Source organism: Agrilus planipennis, unplaced genomic scaffold (assembly GCF_000699045.2).
Source record: "Agrilus planipennis isolate EAB-ADULT unplaced genomic scaffold, Apla_2.0 scaffold50, whole genome shotgun sequence".
Taxonomy (NCBI): Eukaryota; Metazoa; Arthropoda; class Insecta; order Coleoptera; family Buprestidae; genus Agrilus; species Agrilus planipennis.
In genome coordinates this window covers 222,289-245,810 of record NW_020438881.1, presented here as the reverse complement: position 1 = coordinate 245,810, position 23,522 = coordinate 222,289, and the positions used below count along the sequence as shown (strand labels likewise).

Genomic DNA, 23,522 nt, shown 5'->3' with positions numbered 1-23,522 from the left:
AACTTTCGTGAACTCTTTGAACAAAATTTGAAACTACCTAATATCAAGACGCTTTTGTACTGACAATGTCATTGAGGTATCATCATCATCATAAGGTCGTCAATCCTAAGACTGATTGGACACGCACCTTCACTCCTTCCTATCCTGAGTTAATCTTCGAATTTCCTTAAAACCAGAACATCCCACATCCTTAACTATTTGCGAACATCAATCTAATCTAGGTATATCTCTGGTCCTCTTAACTCCTGTTTCTGCCTCTATATGTTTCTGACTAGACCTTCATGTCTGAGAAGGTGTCCTACCAACCTATCTCACCCATTCCTTATCGGCTTCCATAAAGTCCTCTGTTCTCCTGTTCTTTCTAATATCTCTTCATTTCCAACCTTCTCTACCCACGGTATCCTCATCATTCGCTGATAACACCACATTTCAAACGCTTCTAACCATTAAGGTATATCCGATATTAAAACATGACCATATTGTTGGTGACTCAATATAAACTGGAATGGTTTATTTATAGCCACCTACGTAAATATTCTTAATTTATTTCCAAAATTCCAAATTTACTAGCAAAATTTATTTAGGTGCTACGTTCAAGTAACGGTTTAACCCATGTCCGTTTATCTGAAAAACGAAAGCAGAAATGTCAACCGTTATCTCAGTCACGATCTAGTGAGCTGAAGAGGCTGAGATAAGCCAGCACATACGTCTTAATTTATTGGAACCCGTCGTACCAGAAGTCGTTTCAAATGCAGATACGCATATGAATAGAGCGATTGCTATCGAAGCCACATCCTATTAGGCATGCCAAGAGGCAAGCTGTCAGGACACGTACAAACGCTTGACAGTTGTACCGTTCACAGAATTGAAATGTTACAGCACAATGGTGGCTGGATGCACACCAATCCCTGACGCAGCATCACTCGATCTTCCCAGCTGTCCCACGCCATTGGTCCGTTGAATCGAATGCGCGTGCACGTGGTATTATACGACACGCCCATTCCCACGTACGCTTGCCCCAGTAAGTACAGTAATAGAGCGTCGCGACTCAGACGCCAACTAAGTAAGGTGTAAGTGAGTGTTTCGTGTATGTGGCGTCGCGTCAATGCGTGTCAACCATATAAAACGCGAGGGATTTCGTGCTCGGTTCGGATGAAAATCGCTTGATTTATACTCCTACATTGATGGCAACGATGATGATGGACATTGGAATGTACGGACATCATAATCAACACAGCTCCTCGTATAATCCGACGGAAAGTAATTTCTACAACTATGGTGGTGATATGTATCCACAGACTCATATCATGAACCATCAGATATCATCATCTCATTATGGTACGTCTGCTTACCACTACGAAGATACTTCTTCATATATGAATGCTCCAGAATCACCACCATCTCCTCAGGAGATGGGATTCTATCAAACTCATAACGCTAGCATGCCGACAGAAAATCCAATAATCAGTACCGAAACTGGACTGAGTTATACCAACTTGGACTACTCCAATTCTGGTGGTACAAACTCGGTATACCAACCGACGGACCATCCTCACGGATACGAACCAGAAACGTTTCATCACAGGGTACAGTCTGAAGCTATTTTGAGACATCACGACAATGTAGTGGATCACGGAAGTCATTTTTATCATGAGACGAAATTCCATCCATCTCAAATTGAGTCTGATGGATATCCTCATTCTCATTTAGTACTGCCGAATTCTCATTCTTCCTGTAGTGATTTCCAAAGTCAGCATCGATTCAAGAGCGAAGACTTTCAGACCTCTCCAGACACTGGACACCAACGGCAGCACCATCTTGTTCATCATATGGCGTCTGCATCCCATTCGGTTCCTTCCTTGCCAACTTATAAATGGATGCAGGTTAAAAGGAATGTACCGAGACCACAAGGTAAGAGGCCAGCAGAAACATTAATTTACTGCGATTTTTGGGAACAATGGAATTAAACGGTTAAGAGATTCCATGGAATTGAATCTTGAATGCTGAACATTAAAATAATGTTTTTTTACTATACTCCTCCCGATGAGAAACTAACATCCTCTCCCGAGTAAGAAATCGCATTTACTCTACATTAGGAATAGGATTTAGCACCCTTTGCGTGGTTTTCAACCTCTCCTGCTTTAGCAATTTCCACGGAGATGATGATGACGGAGAATAGCCCCTTTTCTGAAAAACAGTAAATGCGATTTCTTACCTGGCAGGCATCCCCCCCCCCAAGTAGCAATTCACACCACGGAGAAAATTCAATACTTTCTTCACCTGCTGCTTAATACATCACTATTATATACTTTAGCGAGAATGTACCAAACTTAAATTGCATTTGCATTGCAAGAAATTGAATAGTTACAAGTTTCTTAGTATCTTCCTTTTGATAAATGTTTCTCTTGACGAATAAATTTGTCTACAAACTACAACAAACATTGAAACCCGCCTGTCTCTTCTGAAGACCGTTATCTGCGTTCCGAATAATCATGACGTTGCTTATTAATTAAAAATTATAAATGAATCTAACAGGCAGCATTCATGATAAATAAAAAGTTCGTTCCTGGGACTGATTACATGCACGAGGTGTCAGTTAAGATCTGGACAAACGATAATTCGTTGCGACCCCCGCATATTACACTTGACCCTGCGTGATCTAGTCGTCGCATGCACGAACCTTAGCCACTAAAGTCGCAGAACTTCAATAGACATGCACACACATTCAATGTTAAAAAGTGCCTGACAAAATTTTTGAACTCGACACAAAATATCCATGTACATATAGGTGGTATATATAGTTACCGTTTTTTAAAACCCAAAAATGTTTTATTTTCTATTCTTGATGTAATTTATTGCAAAAGATACGATCAAAGATATTTAATTTGAATAAGTGTAACGGTTAGAAACTTTTGTAAAATATTGTAGAAGGACTGATGTGCATATAGTATTATTTTTAAGGTCCTTTTGGTATATTATGACATACAATTATGTGATACTTCATCATCAGCACCAAAGATGAGACATTACACATATAGCCATTCCAAATATTCAAAAATTACTAAAATTCGTTGTAGGTTTCTTTATGAAAGGATTAAGTCAACTCATGAGAGAACATGATTATCCTTTAGGTACGTTTAAATTTCGCAACCTGACATTTTTCCTTTTATCATTCGTATCTATTCAAAATCTTTGTGTGAAATTTCAAATATTTCCAATCATTAATCTTATCGTGTATAACCTCACGTACTATAGAAATTACGTAGGTATATCTGCTTCTACTTCTTTCAAAGTAACCTTCATGAAATGCTACCTACAAGCTTCATTATATACAAAACACACCTTACACTGCGAAGAAGAAAAATTAACATCTTTTTCCCATTTGGTTTACTTTTCAGGCTGTATCTAATAATTAGGCAAATTAGAAGACGATTATTTAAACGGGTTCTCATCTTTCCAAAGGAAATTTAATATGCAGTTCCTATAGAATGTATCAGAAGAGCTCTCAATTAATCTTAACCTGGTATAGTTCTTTCCCTTGGTTTATGAATCTCAGTTCAGTTGATTCAGATCTTTCCAAAAGCTTCAGCGCTTTTACTAATTTAAGTGTTTTAGGAATTCTTCTATTTTAGTATAGATTGCAATTCATTGACCCCAGTATGATTGTTGTTCACTTTAATGAAATTGAAACCTTTGATTGAAGAACCCACATTAAATACTGTGGAAATAGTATTTCAGTTATGGTGAAACTAATGTTTGACTTATTATAAAAAATAGTTTTAGGAATAATTGCAAAAGAAAACCGTTTGTACATATAGAATAAATCTTCCAGGGGACAGGGAAATTCCATGTCTATGCTATCTTCAATAAACTCTTCTTTCTAAATTATAATTTAAATGAAAAAAAGAAAACATTTACGAAAGGCAATAAATTATATAAAACAGCTTAATAAAGGAGAACCATCAATCCAAGTTGGTAGGGAATCTCAAATCCGTCCTCAATACGAAACTGTAGACTGCTTGATCCAACTACCTTATCTTTCCAAGTTCCTTTATTTCAATAGGAACAGAAGAAAACTCGGGAAGGTACAAAATTTACTTAAGATATTTATGAGTTCCCTCTCGAGCAATACTGTATTCCCAAGTTTCCATCGTCTTTCATATTTAAATTTTCACTCTAAATTGTCCGAATAAATACATTTTTTGGATTTATTTTATTCTTCCTGGTAGTAGTGATGGTAAAATCTTCCGAACCAAAAAGGTATCGTGTGATAGGAAATTATCCTCCTCTGTCTTGCGTTAGACTGATTAGCACACATGAAAGATTATGTTAGTGTTCTGCCAAGCAATAATCCCCGAAGTTGCTTGCAAGTACCGGCGAAACGTTGGAACCCGGCTAGAATTTTGAGGGAGGTGCAGGTAGGGTCCCTAAGTGGGTATCTACACTATCTCTTGTGGGCACCATGCGGTTGCCCCCTAGGGCCGCCTTGCCTTGCCGCATTTGCGCATCATCAGGAATGTCGCATGTGGTCCCCGTGGGAAAAAATTATTGCTACCCCATTAAAAATTTTTGGAAAAATGAACTTTATTATTAATGAAAAAAAATGTGATAGGTTTTCCCCTTAAGACCCATATGAAAACCCCATAAGGCAATCCTCATTTTAGTATCACCACTTTTTTTGGTGGGATTTTCATGAGGAATCTACGAGGAAATCCTTATATCGGCATGCCCCTCATTAGGCACATGAGACCGGCACGCTACATGCCCCCATATAAGTTATAGTCGGGAACGACAACTTCAACAGAGAGACCACCTAAGAGAGAAGATTTTATGACCATATTAGTCAACAAGCTCGGAAAACAATTTCCTAATAATACAGATTTTTGGTATAATGTATTTTTGAATTTTGTATTGAATTTTAGAGCATTCACACATTAAAGCAAATCATGTCCACGGTTAGAGTTAATTCAATTATAATGGTGTGTAGGTACTCTTAATTCTGCTTATACTCCATCTCCACCACAACACAAATTATGAAAGTAAGAGTAATATATTAGGAGTAGGTATAATGAATAGCGTAAATTGGAGGAAATAATATGGATCTAGAATATTTTACAATTTGTAGTAACTGATATGATGGTTATAATGCTCGGTAGAACGCCATTGAATGGAATAAAAAACTGTAAAATTTAGCTTAGCAAGAAAGCGTTTAGCATAGTAATTAGATCACAGTTTAGCATTCAGAGAGACACTAATTCAATTCCGAATCAATCTGCCTTAGATCATCTATTGTATGGCTTCCTGGCACACATTATTTTGTCACAGATAGTGTCTATTGTCTACATCACGTCCATCTCGTGATCTATATCTCGTTATTAGTAACCACAGTCACCCATCAATTCCTAACAATTCCTAAAGGAGGCCTAAATTAGTAATACTGATCACTTTTTGCGCCAGAGTTTAGGTCGACAGTATCAGTTGCTGGGAATTGGGAATAAACCACAGTTATGTTTTGTACTTAATGCATTATTATACTATCAGAGGATAAGTAGACAGCTAGTTAAAAACTTTCGAAGGTTCAAGAAGCAAGAATTTGAATGTCTTGATATTCTTAACTCATGTAAATACATGGCAGTGCTCCAAGTAACCACTAGAATTTAGCAACGATCAGAGTGCTTGTAGTCAAAACTTTAAGGTGCTAAGGGCAGCTTGTAGTTGAAATATATCAAAGGCTAGATCAAACCTCTATTGTTATTATTGATCTATAAGGTGAGACTGTCGTATTTCATAATAATGTGGAAAGAAATTCAATAAGCCGATGCATTATACTTATAGTAATACATTAAGGGTAGGTATAAGCAAAACGGTACGATATGGCGTTCTTATTGTATTTAATAAGACTTCTAGAAAGCTTTTAACTGAACGCTATCAGTTCGCGTGCATCTACAGAGCGGCTTATAGATCTCATCAGTGCGCCTTTCAAATTTGACGCAAGTCATATGTACGGCTCATTTTTATTTACATTTCTACCCCTCTGTCCGACCGTAGTTAGGTACGGTTTTCTATATTCATACTCTAATAACATCGACTGTTCTATGTAATATATGCATGTGCATATATACATATAACTACGTACGCTACAGTTCTTTCGTTTATATCTGATCAGAAAGGGGTTAGCACTTTCTTATTTATTTTGTTACATTAACAAAAACATAAGAACAATAAAATTACTCATTGTAGCAATTTTTAATTGAATAGTTGCTGCATATATATCATTTGCAGCGAATACAAGTCTTTCATGAAACTGATTGTCAGCCCCAAGTAGATTTGTGTCGGTAACTTCGAAAGAAAAGTACAGCATGCTCTAATTTTTTCAAAGTCAAATAAGTTATCTAAATCTATTAAATTATTATTGCCGGGGTTTTTTAGTCTTTTTTCTCTGGTAGAATTATCCGGCACTGCCGGGTATCCGGCGTCATTATCTGGTACCCGGCTGAATCCTAAAAGAACTGCCGGATTTTTATTTATTTTTTTTTTTTATTATTTCAATTTTGATCATAAACATTCTTCGTAAAGACTCAAGACCATAGCTTGAATATAACTTGAGAAAATCTTAGCCACTATACTCAAATATATATTTAAAAACCTTTCAGCTGAAAGAAGTCAAGGACGCAAATATCGTTTTTGTCTCATCTCACTCAGGTATAGTTAATGAATGGAATCGACGTATCGAGATAAATTTAAAGGGTTCGAAAAGGGTGTCTTTAAACTACGAATTTTGACCGACGGTCGACAGTTCGTGTTATGATACCCTCGTCGAATAGGTGGTTTGTAAGTTGAGTGGAATGTATTTTTGGGATATCAGTTTCACAATCTGGCTTATAATTGACGGGACCAGTAATCAAGTTTCACTGGTTCATTGGGCACATCAGTTCTTTACATGCTCGCACAAGAAAGTCATTAAGCAAATGATCGTTGGTTCTTGAAAAGTACACAACGTTTGACCTGAGTGTCATACCGAATAAACGAAAAAGAGAAGCAAAATGCACCCGCTCTTATAATTGACAACAACCGAAGGACCCGTGTAGTATTTGGCAAACAAGTAGAGAAACTTGTAAGCAGTGTTTGTGAGTCCATGTCCATATCCTCTAGATAAATACATAATTACAATTTTAATTGGATATCTGCAGTTAATAGTTATAGTTATAAAAGTAAAGTTTGATCTACGTGTTTAGATTTGTTAACTTCCACATTCATTTATGGTTGGGGCCAGGGGCGCAACAACGTTACAGTTTGACCGGGTGCTACCATCATAATACTATAAATATTTATATACTGCGGGTGTGTATAAACGAAAAGATCGTGTTCGGCTGCTCATTTATGAGCTTGAACTATTTGAACCGAACTTTCAAGTTTGTTTATTATCTAAATCGACTGGAATTGACTGGGTGCCCAACCCAATCGAGTGGATGCTCAGGCACCCGTGGACCCCCCCCCCCTTGTTGCGCCGCTGGTTGGGACGTTCAAATTTGGCATACTTCAATAAAACTGTCCCATTTTCAACTTACTAATTACACTAGAGCGGTCGCTGACGCCTACTTTTACTCATGACAAACGTTGTAGGGAATAAAATAATATAAATAAATATAGAAAAGAGATGTCAGGTAGGAATTGCAGCGGACACTTATAAAGAAAAAGAAATAACTGTACATCCATTGATGTGTAATAGAAAGAGATGCAGACATGGAGAATTTCAGCATGTTGCCAGAATCTGACTAAAAAAGGTTCAACATTCTCAGGAATTTAGGATATTTTGCGTACCTCTGCACCGCTTACTATTTTTCAGTTATTTCTTTCCACATCGTCTGTACTACTCATGAAACACTTCCTAACTAACAAGGGAGTGTTCAACGAAGATACGACATTCTCACCGATAATTTATTGGGGACTTTGTCAATTTTGATCGTACCAACTATAGATTATTATTTTAGCTTAGTCTTTTTAACGCAATTCAATTTATTCTCTTTGTAACATCCTAAAAATATTCACGGTTCCTTTACTTTAATTTCGAGTGAATGTATCCATTCTATATTTATAGGGTTGTTCGGAAAGTCATTTTGTTTTTTTTTTTTGTGGAAATGATAGACAGTTTTCGTATAATAAACAAATACTTTATTAATTTATACATTGATCGTTCTGGTCCAACACCTTTTTCCATCTTTCTGGTAGTAGCATGATTCCACGCTCATAAAATTTTTGGTCTTTGCTGGCAAAAAACTGATCGAGGAGGTTTTTGACCTCCTCATTTGAGGTGAAGGTTTTACCGTCTAAAAAATTTTGGAGTGACCGGAACAAATAATAATCCGATGGTGCCAGGTCTGGAGAATATGGTGGGTGTAGCATTGTATCCCATTCAAGCTGTAAAAGCTTTTGGCGAGTGACCAAACTTGTGTGAGGTCTCGCGTTGTCTTGGTGAAACACTACACCTTTCCTGTTGATTAGTTCTGACCTTTTCTGTTGAAGTGCATCATTCAGTTTGTCCAGCTGATGACAGTAGACTTCCGAATTAATCGTTGTGTTATCCGGTAAAAGCTCAAAAAAAACGATTCCTTTAAAATCCCACCAAACAGACAGCATCACCTTTTTTTGGTGAATATCGGCTTTGGAAATGGTTTGAGCCGGTTCACCTTTTTTGTTCCATGACCTCTTGCGTTTGACGTTGTTGTATACAACCCATTTTTCCTTCCCAGTGATGATGCGCTTCAAAAACGAATCATTTTCGTGACGTTTGAGAAGCAAATCGCAAACGTCAATGCGGCGACACAGATTTCTCTCTGTGAGAACATGGGGAACCCATACATCGAGCTTCGAGGATAATTCCAAGACTTTCAAGTGGTCATAAACTGTTGAATTTGATAAATTTAACCTCAATCCGATCTCACGTGTTGTTATTCGCCGGTTCACATCAATTAATGCCTTTATCGCGTCTTTATCAGCTTCAACCGGCCTTCCCGAACGTGGTGCATCTTCGGCATCAAAATTGCCGAATCGAAATTTAGCGAACCAGTTCTGGCACTGGCGTACTGTCAACACACCTTCTCCATACACATAAGTCAATTTCTTTCTGGCTTGAACAGCATTTTCACCCTTTCTGATATGTCGAAAATGCTGCTTATCGCTCTTCATATTTAAAAGGGCACCAACCAAAAACTACTGCGTAGAATTAATTGGAATCTTTCACACACAAGCCTTGCTATATGAGCTCTCAAAGCATATAAAAACTATACGGCTTAAATGTGAAGTTGGGTGCAAAAGAATACAATTAAATCCTCTGTCGGGAAAAAACGAAATGACTTTCAGAACAACCCAATATATTCGGCTGAAGAAATGTTACGAATCCTGTACTCGTTTAAATTTTTCAAATTGGTTCCTGATGCGTGAAACATATGCCGTCATTGTTTCTGAACGTTATCTGTCGCGTTATTAAGTCCAAGTAAGGTTAAGTCGAGATTCGAGATAAAAGGAGAATTGTTCTGGTCCCAGTTCGATAGTCGTGTATGCTTTTTAAGAACGGAGAAGATAGGGAGGGAAACGTGGTTGTTGGTCGGCTGTAACGTGGACCTTATTAGGCGAAACGAAACCTGCGAGGACGCGCCAATGTCACGTCTCAGCCCTTCATCAATAATTACCGGTGTACCGTGTAGTTAACACCAAGCTGTCACAACAGATTAATGAATCTCTCCCCGGATCACGGGACGAATGCTGCCGTTGCTGCGTTTATCCTATCGAGACATCGCATTCGCCAGAACAATTTAATTAAACGGCAAAAATCGAAACAGTTCCACATCATCGTAACACCTATTACGTAAACTCTAAAATCGAAATAATAGACAATAATTCATTTTATAAACGTACAAAAAGCATTCCAGTCGAGCGGCAACGATTATACTCATTCCGAGGTAGATCAAATTATGCAGCGATAAATTCACTGTGAAGAAAGTGCCCTTCCTAATATAAAGCGAGCTTTTAGAGGTATAAGTATTTACTATAGTTGGGACATTCAAAATTGGCATAGTCCGTAATAAAAGTGTCGCATTTACTTTCTTCTTTCAACTTACTAATTTGAGCATATGTTGCCAGCATCGGACTTTAAAGAAAGTTCAACAAGATATAATTCCAACCAGATAGTTATAAAGCCGACCCTGACTTTTTGCGTACCTAAGCAGCCACTAACCGCAGCACCGCTAACTATTATTCGATTATCTCATTTCACTTCGTCTGTACTAATCATGAAGTATTTCCTAACTTAACAAGGGCGAGTTCAAAACGCAGCGAATGACTACAGTCCCTAAGTTGAAACAAGAAGGAAGATACGTCCGTTCTCACGGTTGGTTTATTGAGGACTTTGCCAATTTTGATCGTCCCAACTATACCAGCTTTTACCTTCTCTCTCAAGCAGCAGGGTCTAATAGAGGTTTAAAGTTTAGATCATTGTTTAGCATTCGGAAGGATACCGATTCGATTCCGGATCCGTCAGCTCTGATCCAGGCGTTTCTGTGGTTTCCTTAGGTAAATGCTGGGATAATTCCTCAGATAATCTTTGACTCTCTTCGATCTTCATTTCGTCCGTCTCATCTTTCTTATCACCTCCCATCAATTCCCACGATTCCTAAAGGAGATTAAAGAGGATCTTTCGTCCTACCAAAGTTGAGAGGTAACCCGCCCACCAGTAGCTGGTGGAAATTAAACACCCAAGTTCTCATTTTATCCTTGACTTCCTCCTCTTAAAACAAACGATTAAAAAATGGTAATCTAATAAAATCTAAATCATTCCTGACAACTTATTCTTAAAAGTTTATAACTTCCGCCCCATAGATATCGGTTTAGCAGCGATATATGATACTATGCCCAAGAATGTCATTACTGGTGCCAATATATGTTTTTAAACATTGCTTTTATAAAACATAAAAACAAACAAACAACCGCATGATTTGGAATCCCTCTTTCTACGATAAACGTATTGGTACATAATGCAATCATTCCTAGTTATAATGACCATTTTCAATTAGAAATATTTATTGAAATTATACATATTTTGACGCGCTGAGAATAAAATTAAGTATGGGGCGAAATTTGGTGTTACCGGCGAATAATGAGACATGCTGTGGATAGAGAAGGTTAGAAATGAAGAGGTATTATAAAAAATAGGAGAACAAACGACTCTATGGAAGTCAATAAAAAATAGGCGAGATAGGTTGGTAGGTCTCAGGCATGAACGTCTAGTTAGGGACATATATGAAGTCAATAAGAAATAGGAGAGATAGGTTGGTAGGACATCTTCTCAGGCAGGTATTATAAAAAATAGGAGAACAAACGACTCTATGGAAGTCAATAAAAAATAGGCGAGATAGGTTGGTAGGTCTCAGGCATGAACGTCTAGTTAGGGACATATATAGAGGCAGAAACAGGAGTTAAGAGGGGTAGAGGTAGACCTAGATTAGATTACTGTTCGCAAATAGTTAAGGATGTGGGCTGTTCTAGTTTTAGGGAAATGCGAAGATTAGCTCAGGATAGGAAAGAGTGGAGGTGCGTGTCCAACCAGTCTTAGGACTGACGACCTTATGATGATAATGGGACGAAAGTTGCTGAACAATGAACTTATGTAAGCAACTGTAAAATTGAATTAACGGAACTGGAATGTTTTATTCAACAATGTTTTTTATTAAATCGGTAACAAAAAAAACCAGCTGTAGCGTCTGTTAAATGGTAGAGAGATAATTTAGTAAGGAGTCAAATGCAGTATTCTATAATACGTCAATTTAAGGTGACAGATAGGTCACTATCTATTATCCGAGTCAATGAGGTGTGAACACTGGAGTTAGAGGGCTACTTAATTTGTCTATCAACGCACGCTTAATATATTATTCATTCTCTCTAATACGAAGTGCATTAATTAAAGCCGCTGGCGATATAATAATGCTGAAAATGTTCGGAGACGAGAATAAAATGTCATGATAAGAAACTAAATGTTACTGTTGACACACGTTGTTGCAAACCTCATCAAATAACACAAGTAATACTCTTACTTGTGAAGTGAAGCACCGCCTTTTGGCATACTATTGAACCCTCCAGCCAGTTTGTATGAATAGGATAAAAGTAAATCTTCTTTTATTAGAATTAATGGTTCCTTTTCGGGATACATGGGGTTTGCCCTGTTTCATACAATATTTCCTTCTTAAATTAATTCTCTTTCTTCTCATCTATTTATCAAAACCTTTTTCATCCAAAAACAAAAATCATAATTAGGCTGGATGCCGCTCCGGCTATTCGAATTCATTTGACCGACCTTACACTTAATATTGTTGCTATTATTAGTAAAAATGTACATTTTTAATACGAGTTCAGCATGTACACAATAAGGTGTCAGGGGTCTTATTGTTAGATATAAAACTCTTATCAGTTTATTTTATTATCGAGATGGGGTTCCGTCAAAGAGGGGTGAGTCGGAAAGGGTTCCGTAGAAAAGATAAATTGGGAACCGCTGCTCTACAGTATTCACATTTTGTTGGTACGTGTTCTGCTGCTTCTTCCGTTAGCAATATCAAAACTTGCATATTTTGTCTTCTTCCTTCATCAAGCTTACTCTCCTTGGTCTTGCTATCAGTTTTGTTCTATGCACTTTTCCTTTTTCATTAAGATATTTGAGTTTTTCTTAGTGGTTTCATCTCCAGCGCTCATTATCAGAAGCCCAGATGGATCTTCTCAGCATTTCTGTCCTTTTATCTTGTTTTCCACTCTTTTTCCCCATAACTGTAGGATATTCTCACCTCTATTCGCTCTTGTTTCCATTTCCCATTCTTCTAGTCCTACTTCTTGTAATAGTTTAGTATTTTCTATTCCTATGTTGGTGTTCTCCCAGGTTGCTTTACTTCATTTCCTTCTGCATTTTTTCGTCCGTTTACTCCCTGTAGGTCTTCCGCTTTCTCTCCAAATTTCAGAAATCTTATGCCTGCTTCTTCTCTTATCTTCAGAATGTTTGTTTTTTCTCTTATCAGATATCCAAATGTAAATCTATCAAGTCCTGGAATCCTATTAATGTATCTTTCTGGTAAGCTTTAGGGGATCAAATTATTTGTAACACGGAACATTCATGTAGAATAAAATACGCTTTAAAATTAAACAAAAGAAAACTCAATCGCTTCTCATTCAAAATCATCTCACTTGTTCACGACGTCATTATCTCGATTTTAAGAAGCTGCTTAGATTTAGTCAGTGATTTCCTATGGTGTCCTAACGGAACTAACCTGATAGAAACGCAATTCGCGTCTGACAATTTCAATAAATTACTCAGCAAGTTCTGATACCTTTCTTAACCTTAATTTGATCAGTATTTTGTAATGGCTTTCTTTAGATTTTATAAAAAAATAAGATTTTATTTTTATTTCATAAAATTTTCAACAAGTAGACATTTGGGCTAGTTGAACCAGTTCGTACAGATCCATCGAAATTAAGCTATTATTACATATTTCAACAAGAAAGCAACGAAAGATGTGTGCAAACTGCCGTATAGGTCACCCACTTAGTTCGACCAATCATTTTCCAATTAGTTCTTCGTATTCTCGTGAACAACGACGATAAAGTTTTCCCGTTATCTGAGAGGTTCATCAGGGTCCTTCGTCGGCAGCCGTCACGCGATTCTCATGTTCGGCGAAGTAGACATTCGAAAATTGGCCTCTCCGTAATCCAGACTGGCTTTGGGTGCTGTTCGTGCGTGAAAATAAAGACGATGCGTGATAGTATTTTGCGTAAATTAGTCACATTTATATACACCATTGTTTTGATATTTTATTATTAATTCTTAGAATATGCTTATAGGCGCTTTTTAATAGCTATTGACAAACACCTTCAAATAAATTCTTATAATAAGTAGTCATAATTTGTCAAGGAGAAAGAGCAATAAAGGTATAAGGTCGAATCGCCTTCTATGCTCGCAATCGGTTAATTTAGAAATTCGAAAAAGATTGTTAAACGTATGTCTGTACGGGTGTGAAACATGGACGGTGAAAGAAAAAGAAAAGGTTAGAAGCGTTCGAAATGTAGTATTACAGGCGAATGATGAGGATACCGTGGATAGAGAAGGTTAGAAATGGGGATATATTAGAAAGAATAGAAGAACAGAAATCAATACAGAAGTCAATAGATTAGTAGGGAACCTCCTCAGGCATGAAGGGCTAGTGAAAGACATATCGGAAGCAGAAGAGGAGTAGCGGCAAACCTAGATTAAATTAGTGTTCACAAATAGTTAAGGATGCAGGATCCTCTAGTGTCTAGTTTTAGGAAAATGCGAAGATTAGCTCAGGATCGAAAAACGTGAAGGTGCGTGTCAAATCACTCTTAGGACTGAGGACGTCACGATATTAATGATGAATTTGCTATCGTTATCTGTAGGGTTACATCAATATATCTGTAGGTACTTATAAATAAAATTGAAGTGTCTCTCTGTAATGTCGGAATATCGGCCTTTTTTAAGTTCACATGGTTATTTGATAGGCTGTTAAGGCACAAACGACTCTTAAACCAATTTTTACCTGTCTACTGACTGTAGAAACTAATCTTCGAAACGACTGAACCAACTTCGATAAGACTTTATATTAGACACGAAGAGGAGTTTGTCAGCAGTAATCTAGGCTACTTTGTTTCTATTTGCATGTCTGTCTGTCTGTCTGTACGGACTAATTCTTTAACAACTGAACCGATTTTGAGGTGACCTTTCTTCTCGCTACGAAAGTTTTTGATAAAATTCGCGTTATTATTATTGCGAAAGGAAAGTGTACCATTACTTACACAGCAAAGAAAGGAAAGCAAATGACGGTCCTTTTCCTTTTGACTGAACAGTCATCATCAGCATCATCAAAAGGTCATCATTCCTAAGATTGGTTGCACATGCACTTTCACTTTTTCTTTTTCCGACTTAATTTTCGTATTTCCCTAAAACTAGAGCATCCCACATCCAACTATTGTGAACGGTAATCTAACCTAGGTCTGCCTCCACTCCTCTTAACCCCTGTTCCTTCTTATAATATGTCTCTAGTCAGTCCTTCATGTCTGAACAATACAGCTGCATTGTATCAGAAATCATATGCAATCTTCTTTTCACAAATTACGTACAATAGGATGGAAATTTTACCAAGCGGCGTGGTTTAGGGGTTTAAATTGTAACTAGCATTCGGCAGGACACCGATTCGATTCCGTTTTCGTCCTTTTCTATGATTCCATTAGATCGTTTAGGTAAATTCATATAAGCTGTTTCACTTCTCTTCTGTGTCATCATTTCGTCCTTTTCCTCTGTCTCTCGTCAACTACTAGACAAAAAGGTGATCAGCGAGCGTAAAATCTATATATATAAAAGAAAGTCGTGTTAGTTACTTCACTTATAACTCAAGAACGGCTGAACCGATTTGGCTGAAAATTGATGGGGAGGTATCTTACAACCGGGAGAAGGACATAGGATACTTTTTATCACTTTCCACGAGAAAAATGTGGTATATGTAAACGCAACTGACATGGAATGACAAAACGAAATTGACAGCAAAACAAAAAATTTATCAGTCAAAACATCAGTCTAGCCTTTCATTTGTTAAGATTGCATGTTTGTTTTTGGTTCGATTTACTTGAAATTGATTAAAAAATTCAATCTCTGTTGGGGGGGATGAGTGGTGAAGAGGAGTTGCAATGTTTAAATGGAACATATATTATTTGTGATCAGATTTACTTGAAACTTTGTTTTAATGGTCTCTCATTTAATTTCTGAAAGATCTATCTCGACAATTTAAAAAAGGGAAAGGTGTTGCAATTTTTGTTTGGGACATACTTTATTTATGGTTGAATTTACTTGAAACTTGGTATATATGCTGTTTGATATTATTAATCAAATGAAAAGAGGTTGCAACGTTTCCATGGGCTACATTTTATTTGTACTCGGATTTACTCGAAGGATGCTCATTGCTGAAATTAAGCAAATACGTGTTTTGGCAATTTTTAAAAATCAACCCTTAAGGATGAAATGTTGTTGCTACGTTTGTATTTGAAAGATGGCGACATTACACAAAATTAAAACGTTGTAAGGGTGAATTGGGAGCTAAAAGGTTTTATGGAGAAAGAATATTAATTTCTGGGAGCGAAGCCGCGGGGAAAAGCTAGTAGGTATAACTATAAATTCACTTTTCGTTTTGATTAAATCTGCACAGAATATGTAAAATATCTAGTAGGTCAATTCTTTTTTGCATGTAATTTAATGTTTTAAAAGTTTAATCAAAAATTAAAATTTGATTCTAAAAGCCCAAAGCCTAATTTATATTTTCATCCAGTTCTTCCCTGATTTTCTAAAAAATATATCTATTTCATATTTATATATTCTCTAGTCTCTCCTTTTTTGGTAAGATTCACATTACAAAACCTTTAGTATATAATCTAATAGTGGGACAAAATATAACATGGTTATCAAAATTCTAAGTTACCATGTGGGTCTAACAAATAGAAATGATAGTGGTAAATGTCTGGCAGTTCAGCGATCTAGCCTCAGTTGGATAAAATCGTCTCCAATTTAAATACAAACTGTTTATTTTTTAAAATGTATTTATATTTATAAGTAGTGGGTCAGCCAAGACCTATTATCCACGAACAGAACACAAAATGGTGGATGATTGGCGGCGATTGAACTATTTTTCATTAAATTACTCTCCATAACAATATTTTGATCTCAGCGTATTTGACAGTATGCCTTGTGAATTAAACCTTGGTTGTAGGACTACAAATGGATAAGGTTATTACTCATTTATTTAGTGCCTTAACAAAGTATGCCACTTGGGATAATAACAATATTAATGGTTAATTTTTGTCATTTACAAAAAACAACATCAATCTATATAAGCACGTATAGAAGTCATCCTCATTTAGAAATTTGTTTTACGTTATTTATTATTGATCGAAGAATGATAGTTCTAATTTTTTCTCAACTTGTTATTTTGAAAGTAGGTACTCCATTTTGATTGATTCGGTTGCAGCTGTGATTAGTGATTGGCTTTGTTTCATTCATATGGGACAAAACATTAGCTTGGATTATAAGACTCATAAACTTCCATTAATGATTTATTTTATCAAACCTAACAGAAGAACTGCATAAAATAACTATTTAGGATACTTTAACCAGACTCAATTTTGCCTATTTTGTCCGAATATATACAATCATCATCATCATCATAGGGTCGTCAGTCCTAACACTGGTTGGACACGTACCTCCACTCTTTCCTATCCTGAGCTAAACTTCGCATTTCCCTAAAACTAGAACAACCCACATCCTTAACCATTTGTGAACAGTAATCTAACCTAGGTCTACCTCTACACCTCCTAACTCCTGTTTCTGCCTCTAATATGTCTCTGACTAGACCTTCATGCCTGACAAGGTGTCCTAGTAACATATCTCGCCTATTTTTTATTGACTTTGTTCTCCTATTCTTTCTAATACCTTTTCATTCCTAACTTTATCTATCCACGGTATCCTCATCATTCGCCTATAACACCACATCTCGAAGGCTTCTAATCTTTTCTTTTCCGCTGCGCCCGCTGTCCATGTTTCGCACCCGTACAACGCCGCGCTCCAAATATACACCTTTAACAACCTTTTTCGAATTTCTAAATTAACCGTTCGCGAGCATCGAAGTGACTTCTTTTTATTAAAGGCGACACGACCCTGCGCTATCCTCTGCTTTATATCCCTACTACTCGTTCCGTCCTGACTTATCTGACTTCCTAGATATCTAAAATCAGCTACTTCTTCTAATTTTTCGTCTCCTATCTTTATATTCGCTCTTTTCCTTCCCTTGCATACCAGTATCTTTGTTTTACTTTTATTTATTTTCACACAGTACTGATCTGTCAGTACCGCTTCAATTTTATTTAAAGCTATCTCTAGGTCCTAGATGCTAATACTGCTATATCATCTGCAAATCTAAGCATAATAATTTTTCGCTCCTGTATATCTATCCCAATACAATAATTAAATTATCTCATTGTGTAGCAACTTTGCTTTGTTCGTACTGCGCCTAACCCACCGAGTACATACCTTTAATGAAAATTCAACAATAACAGGAGCGAGTAACTGTAGTTATAACATTATTCTGGGTTTGATACCTTTCCGAGATAAAACGTGCAGAATTGTGAAATGCTCGAATATTGATGTGTGGAGCTGTCAAGTTACGATGGATCGCTCGGTCCCTTGGCTCCCTAACGCGCTAACTGAATAATAAATAGAAAATAACAATACAATGAGAGAAATGAAAAACATGTTACAAAGGTAAATGACGATGCGATGCTTGCCATATACATTGAGCACCATCTTCATTATCTTATTTCCATTTTGCGAACAAGCATTTCGTAGCTACATTTAAATAACCATATTTACATTTTATCTGATTTTCACAAAATAATTTAATTATGGTTTGTGCTTATAAAAGTACCGGAAGTAATTTTAACAATAAATTTCTTTGGGGATGTATGACAAAATATATTTTACTACTACGTGTGGACAGTGACGTAAATAAGGGAGGAGCGGTATAGGCGGGCCACCCCAAGCGGCGGCATTCACGGGTGGCAGATGCCTTGCGTCCCGAGATGGAAATTTAATTTTTCTCGTTTTAGTATTTTTTGGGATCGAAAAGAGGCGGCACTTTCATAGTCCGCCCTGGCCGCCTCCACGCTACTGCGTATGGGTTTCATTGCAAAACCTGCAAACTATAACATAGAAGGACACATTCTTAAAACAATCTAATCCTTAATTTTTTGGTTACCTACGTTCTTAGAACTCCTCGTATTGGTACAAATTGACCTAGTACTCTCCTGTAGTGACATGCTGGGCAAAGGACGAAGTCCGCAGTATTTTTTTTTTGTATGACAAAAAAGATGATAAATTATTTTATATATGGGTGAGCAAAATGTGGAAACACGAATGATGAGGATACCGTGGATAGAAAAGGTTAGAAGTGAAGAGATATTGGAAAGAATAGGAGAACGGAGGACTCTATGGAAGTCAATAAGAAATAGGAGAGATAGGTTGGTAGGACATCTTCTCAGGCATGAAGGTCTAGTCAGAAACATATTAGAGAGGCAGAAACGGAAGTCAGCAGGAATAGAGGTAGACCTAGATTAGATTACTGTTCGCAAATAGTTAAGGATATGGGTTGTTTTAGTTTTAGGGAAATGCGAAGATTAGCTCAGGATAGGAAAGAGTGGAGGTGCGTGTCCAACCAGTCTTAGGACTGACGACCTTATGATGATGATTTAGAAGAGAGCAATAAGGTGAACCATAATATAAATTTAGTCTGTTAGTTTTTTCAATAAGCAACAAAACTATTATAAATATACATACAATGTAGAAATCTTCCCAAAACAAAACTATTATCCAGACACAGGAACTAAGAACACTTACTCCGAAAACATTCTTGTAAATCCATTTCTTCAAACAGTGGTAAAGTTTCTTCTTTTTATATTTAGTGTTAAAATTTATTAAAGCAAACTGAAAATTTCAAACACCAAAAATGTTTAAGAAATAAATATATTAAATAAATTGCTTCAAGTAATTTAACTCATAAATTCACAGAAAGTAATGATTTTTCGTTTAGTCTCTTGCGTATTTGGTCTTGGTCTGGCATATTGGGTCTTGGTTTAAGTGTAGGTCTTGTTCGTCCGGTGTTAGTCTTGCTTGTATAAAGACAGTCATGATTTTAGTTTTAGTCTGTTGTGTTCATTTGTTAAATTTTACATTTCTTAAATTTCTACTTGTTTGATTTCCTAATTTTTATTAATAAGTATTATACGTATAAAAAACTCATCAAGTTTAAGATTTATAAAAATCTTAATAACAAACAGTTACTTATATAATTAACTTAATAATATTGTGTTAGGAAATGCATGGGGATGGGTGTAGGTAATGGCAGACGGTGCCATGGAGGACTGTGTTTGCCAACTCTTAACATTTAACATGCTTTTTACATTAGACCGCCAAATATTACACAATAGATTACATAACGAGATAAAATTACAATTCACCCTGTCTGTCAACGTATTTCCCACAACTGGCGAAGACGGTCCCATTTTAGGTAACGGACAAAGACTACAGCGTTAGTCTCTTTATTGTTCTTGATTCTTCACTACGTCGCAATAAACGAATAACTTAAAGTTCCTTTTAAATACGAATTTAATAGTTAAATAAATAACATTTTTAAGTTAACTTCAAGCATATATATATACTCACACTTCCATTAATATTACCTTCACGTTTATGAGCTAAATAATTAAGAGCTTCTTAAGGTTCTTGAAATTGAATTGTTTCGACCTTTGCATGATGAGAATTTAGGGTTAAACACGAATAAAGAAACACTTAAATATTTCACATTTTATCATACAAATTGAGTATTTACTACTGGACTGTAATATCTGCGTGAATTACTTAAATGAAGAGTAGTATTCAATTAAAATAAAATTCATGTGCGGAAGTCAATGTTGTGACGGAACATATATAGAAATATTAATGGCTACAAATTTTATTTGATACAGTAATGAATAAAAAGCGTTGTTAGTTAATTCTGCTTCTTAATCTAAAACAATCACTTAAAGAGAAGTACCTAAAGTGTGTTACCTATTAATGCAACATATTCTTGTTAAAATCGTCTTTTGTAGTATCTATTAGGAGTTATCTCCAGGAAAAATTGTGCAACCCCTTGTGTAATCCACACGGGATTACATCTTGTATATTGTTTGCAATAAAGTGAATCCAGTGTTACCTCCTGCTTTGGTCACTGACTTCTGTTGCCTGCTGATAAAGCAGCTGTCTGTTTCAACCCTTTACCTAATACTGACAAAACTGCAGATATTTTCGATTGCATTAGGGATTAGGGGATTAGAATTGGCCTTTACAAATACACCTTTACTTGGTTTAATTAAAACTGAATGCAGGAGTCTTCTCTGTATCATTTTGAAACTACCTGAAACACTGCTAACATCTTTTGATATAAACCTTCTTCTTCCAGGATTTTTTATCAAAAAGGCATATGCAATTGTTGTTTTTTTTGTATTAGAGTGTTGATTTGAAAGAAATCAAAAAAAATTCTTTTTTTAGTTTTGTATTAATAAAACACACTTTTAGTATTATTGGTAAAATTGCGAATTTTTTTAAAGAAAGTTTTTCCACGACTTTTAGATCTGCCAATTAAAAATAAACGTAGACGTTTGGAAGCTTATTTTATTACTGTTAGTGATACCACTTTTCAACGTCTCAATTAACACCCCTTCGCAGAGAAGTTAAGGCAGAAAACCGCACCTACTAAACGAAGACAGATAGGAATCGCTGTTAAAGTAAGCCAGAAACAGTAAATTCAATTTTTGCTACCATTTATCTTATTCAGAATCATCCTCGTTTAATACCAGAAGGAAGAATATCTTCTTCATCCAATCTCAGACATTAGATTAGGCTGTAACAATACTTCGGCTTGTGTTAATTGTTTCATGAAATTTTTAAAAAATATTTATTTACAGTGTACCAGTGCTCTGTATTACATTCTCAAGAAAATTTAATAAATACTGTTGAAGTTAGCAAGAATAATAATTAGAAAACTAATAAATCTTAAATCTAAATTATTTTTCAGTTTCATTCGAGTGGCAGGGTGTACGCCTAACTCCCGCCTTGACCCCCTTCAAATTGATAAAAAGCAGATGGTTCAGTTTTCAGTTACTAACCTTACGCTATATCTGAGATTTATCAAGATAAACAGTTAGAAAGTCAAATAACCGTTTTATATAAAAAATATTCACAAAGCATTTACGTACCTTGACTTTTAGACTGACCCCAATCTGATTTTTGACAAGTTTTCGTGCTAATGCTATAGTGCAACAAGAATTGCAGGGCACATACGTAACCAACAAATATTACAAGCTGACACAAACGATTTGAATGTTCGTCACCAATTCGTGTGTGTGTGTGTGTGTGTCTCTAACCATGGAATCCTTCATCTGTTGTTTAATTATAGTAAAAATTGTATAATGGATTCTTAGGCGACACCTGGAAACGGAAAATTAAACCATTATAAAACACCGCCTTGTAAGGGAGATAGCAACAAGTCTTTCAACGTTGTAAAATTAGCCAAATCGTTATCTCGGTCAAAGTCTCAATACGTTTTCATTATTTGTTATATAAAAAACCTTTTGTGGATTAATTACTTTAGAAGTTCAGAGATAAAAAGTATTTTTAATTAAATGTACTTTGCAAATAAATAATGCGAAAACAGATACAAAAGGATGTTTTCTTTATTTTAAAATATATTGCCATGTATATAAATAACAAGTGTATTTCTTTTTGTTACAGTTCCAAAAATTCCGACATCCTCAGATTATCCAACGTCAACCCTTTCTTCAGAACCAACCAGGGTATCGTGTTTGGCTACAAACCAGTCAGTAAACTCGAGCATGTTAGGCTTAAATTGTCTCAATTCAGGTCGTACAAATTTCACCAATAAACAACTAACAGAATTGGAGAAAGAATTCCACTTCAATAAGTATCTCACGAGAGCGAGACGTATTGAGATTGCTTCTGCTTTGCAGCTAAACGAGACCCAGGTGAAGATTTGGTTTCAGAATAGAAGAATGAAGCAGAAAAAGAGAATGAAAGAGGGACTTATACCTCCAGAACCGCTTACTAATAGTGTTACTAGGGCAACTAATTCCAGCTCCCCGAACGGTTCCAGTCAAAATAATGAAACTAACGGTGAAAATAATAAATCCAATTGAAAGAAACTATAAGGATAGTGGAATTGATGGTTACCATTAATTAAGGTTTTGCTACCAAAGATAAAACTCAGTTTATTGAAAGGGACTGCATTAATTTGTTTGCTGGGAATAATGAACACTTTCCATCCAGTGTATTAGGCATTATAATTTGAACAACTGGTTTAGTTTATCAAAGACGTTTATATAAAATTCTCTCCATGTAAAAAAGAATTGTAAATAATTGGAAGGAAGTAGATTTCTTTCCTAATACTTATTTTAATTACTTGTAAATATTAACTAATACAAACTCAATATCTAGTCTACGATATACGATAGTAACAACTAAAATGTTTTTGAATTCATCACACACCACTTCATTTTAATATGCGCAGAAAAATTGTGGTATCTACTAGACTATTAAACTATTTATATTCTATTATACTGATAATTTCATTATTTGTTTTTTAAATTATTGACTTTTTATCTTTCACCATTTACAATAGAGAAAATACACTACTTAATTCGATGGAAATATTAAAATTCACATTTTAGTTTTTAATTTTCCGCGACATTGCAAAATTGTTAAGTACCTTTACCTCGTTTAGTTTCTGTAGCGATGTGACCTTCAGTTTGACCGGCGCAAAGTAAAAAAGAACAGCACTAGGCCTGAAAAGGAAGGAGACAACTCTCGGCCAAATTCTTAACCG

The 23,522-nt window shown here is 35.9% G+C and overlaps 1 protein-coding gene across 1 annotated transcript; it reads left to right on the top strand.

Moving 5' to 3' along the window:
* Positions 1-810: 810 nt before the first annotated feature.
* Positions 811-23,163, top strand: LOC108734880 (homeobox protein Hox-A1-like). The gene is made up of 2 exons (XM_018466592.1): positions 811-1,911; positions 22,415-23,163. Exons 1-2 carry the CDS (start codon positions 1,185-1,187, stop codon positions 22,834-22,836), a joined length of 1,149 nt encoding a protein of 382 aa, XP_018322094.1. The 5' UTR covers positions 811-1,184; the 3' UTR covers positions 22,837-23,163.
* Positions 23,164-23,522: the final 359 nt, after the last annotated feature.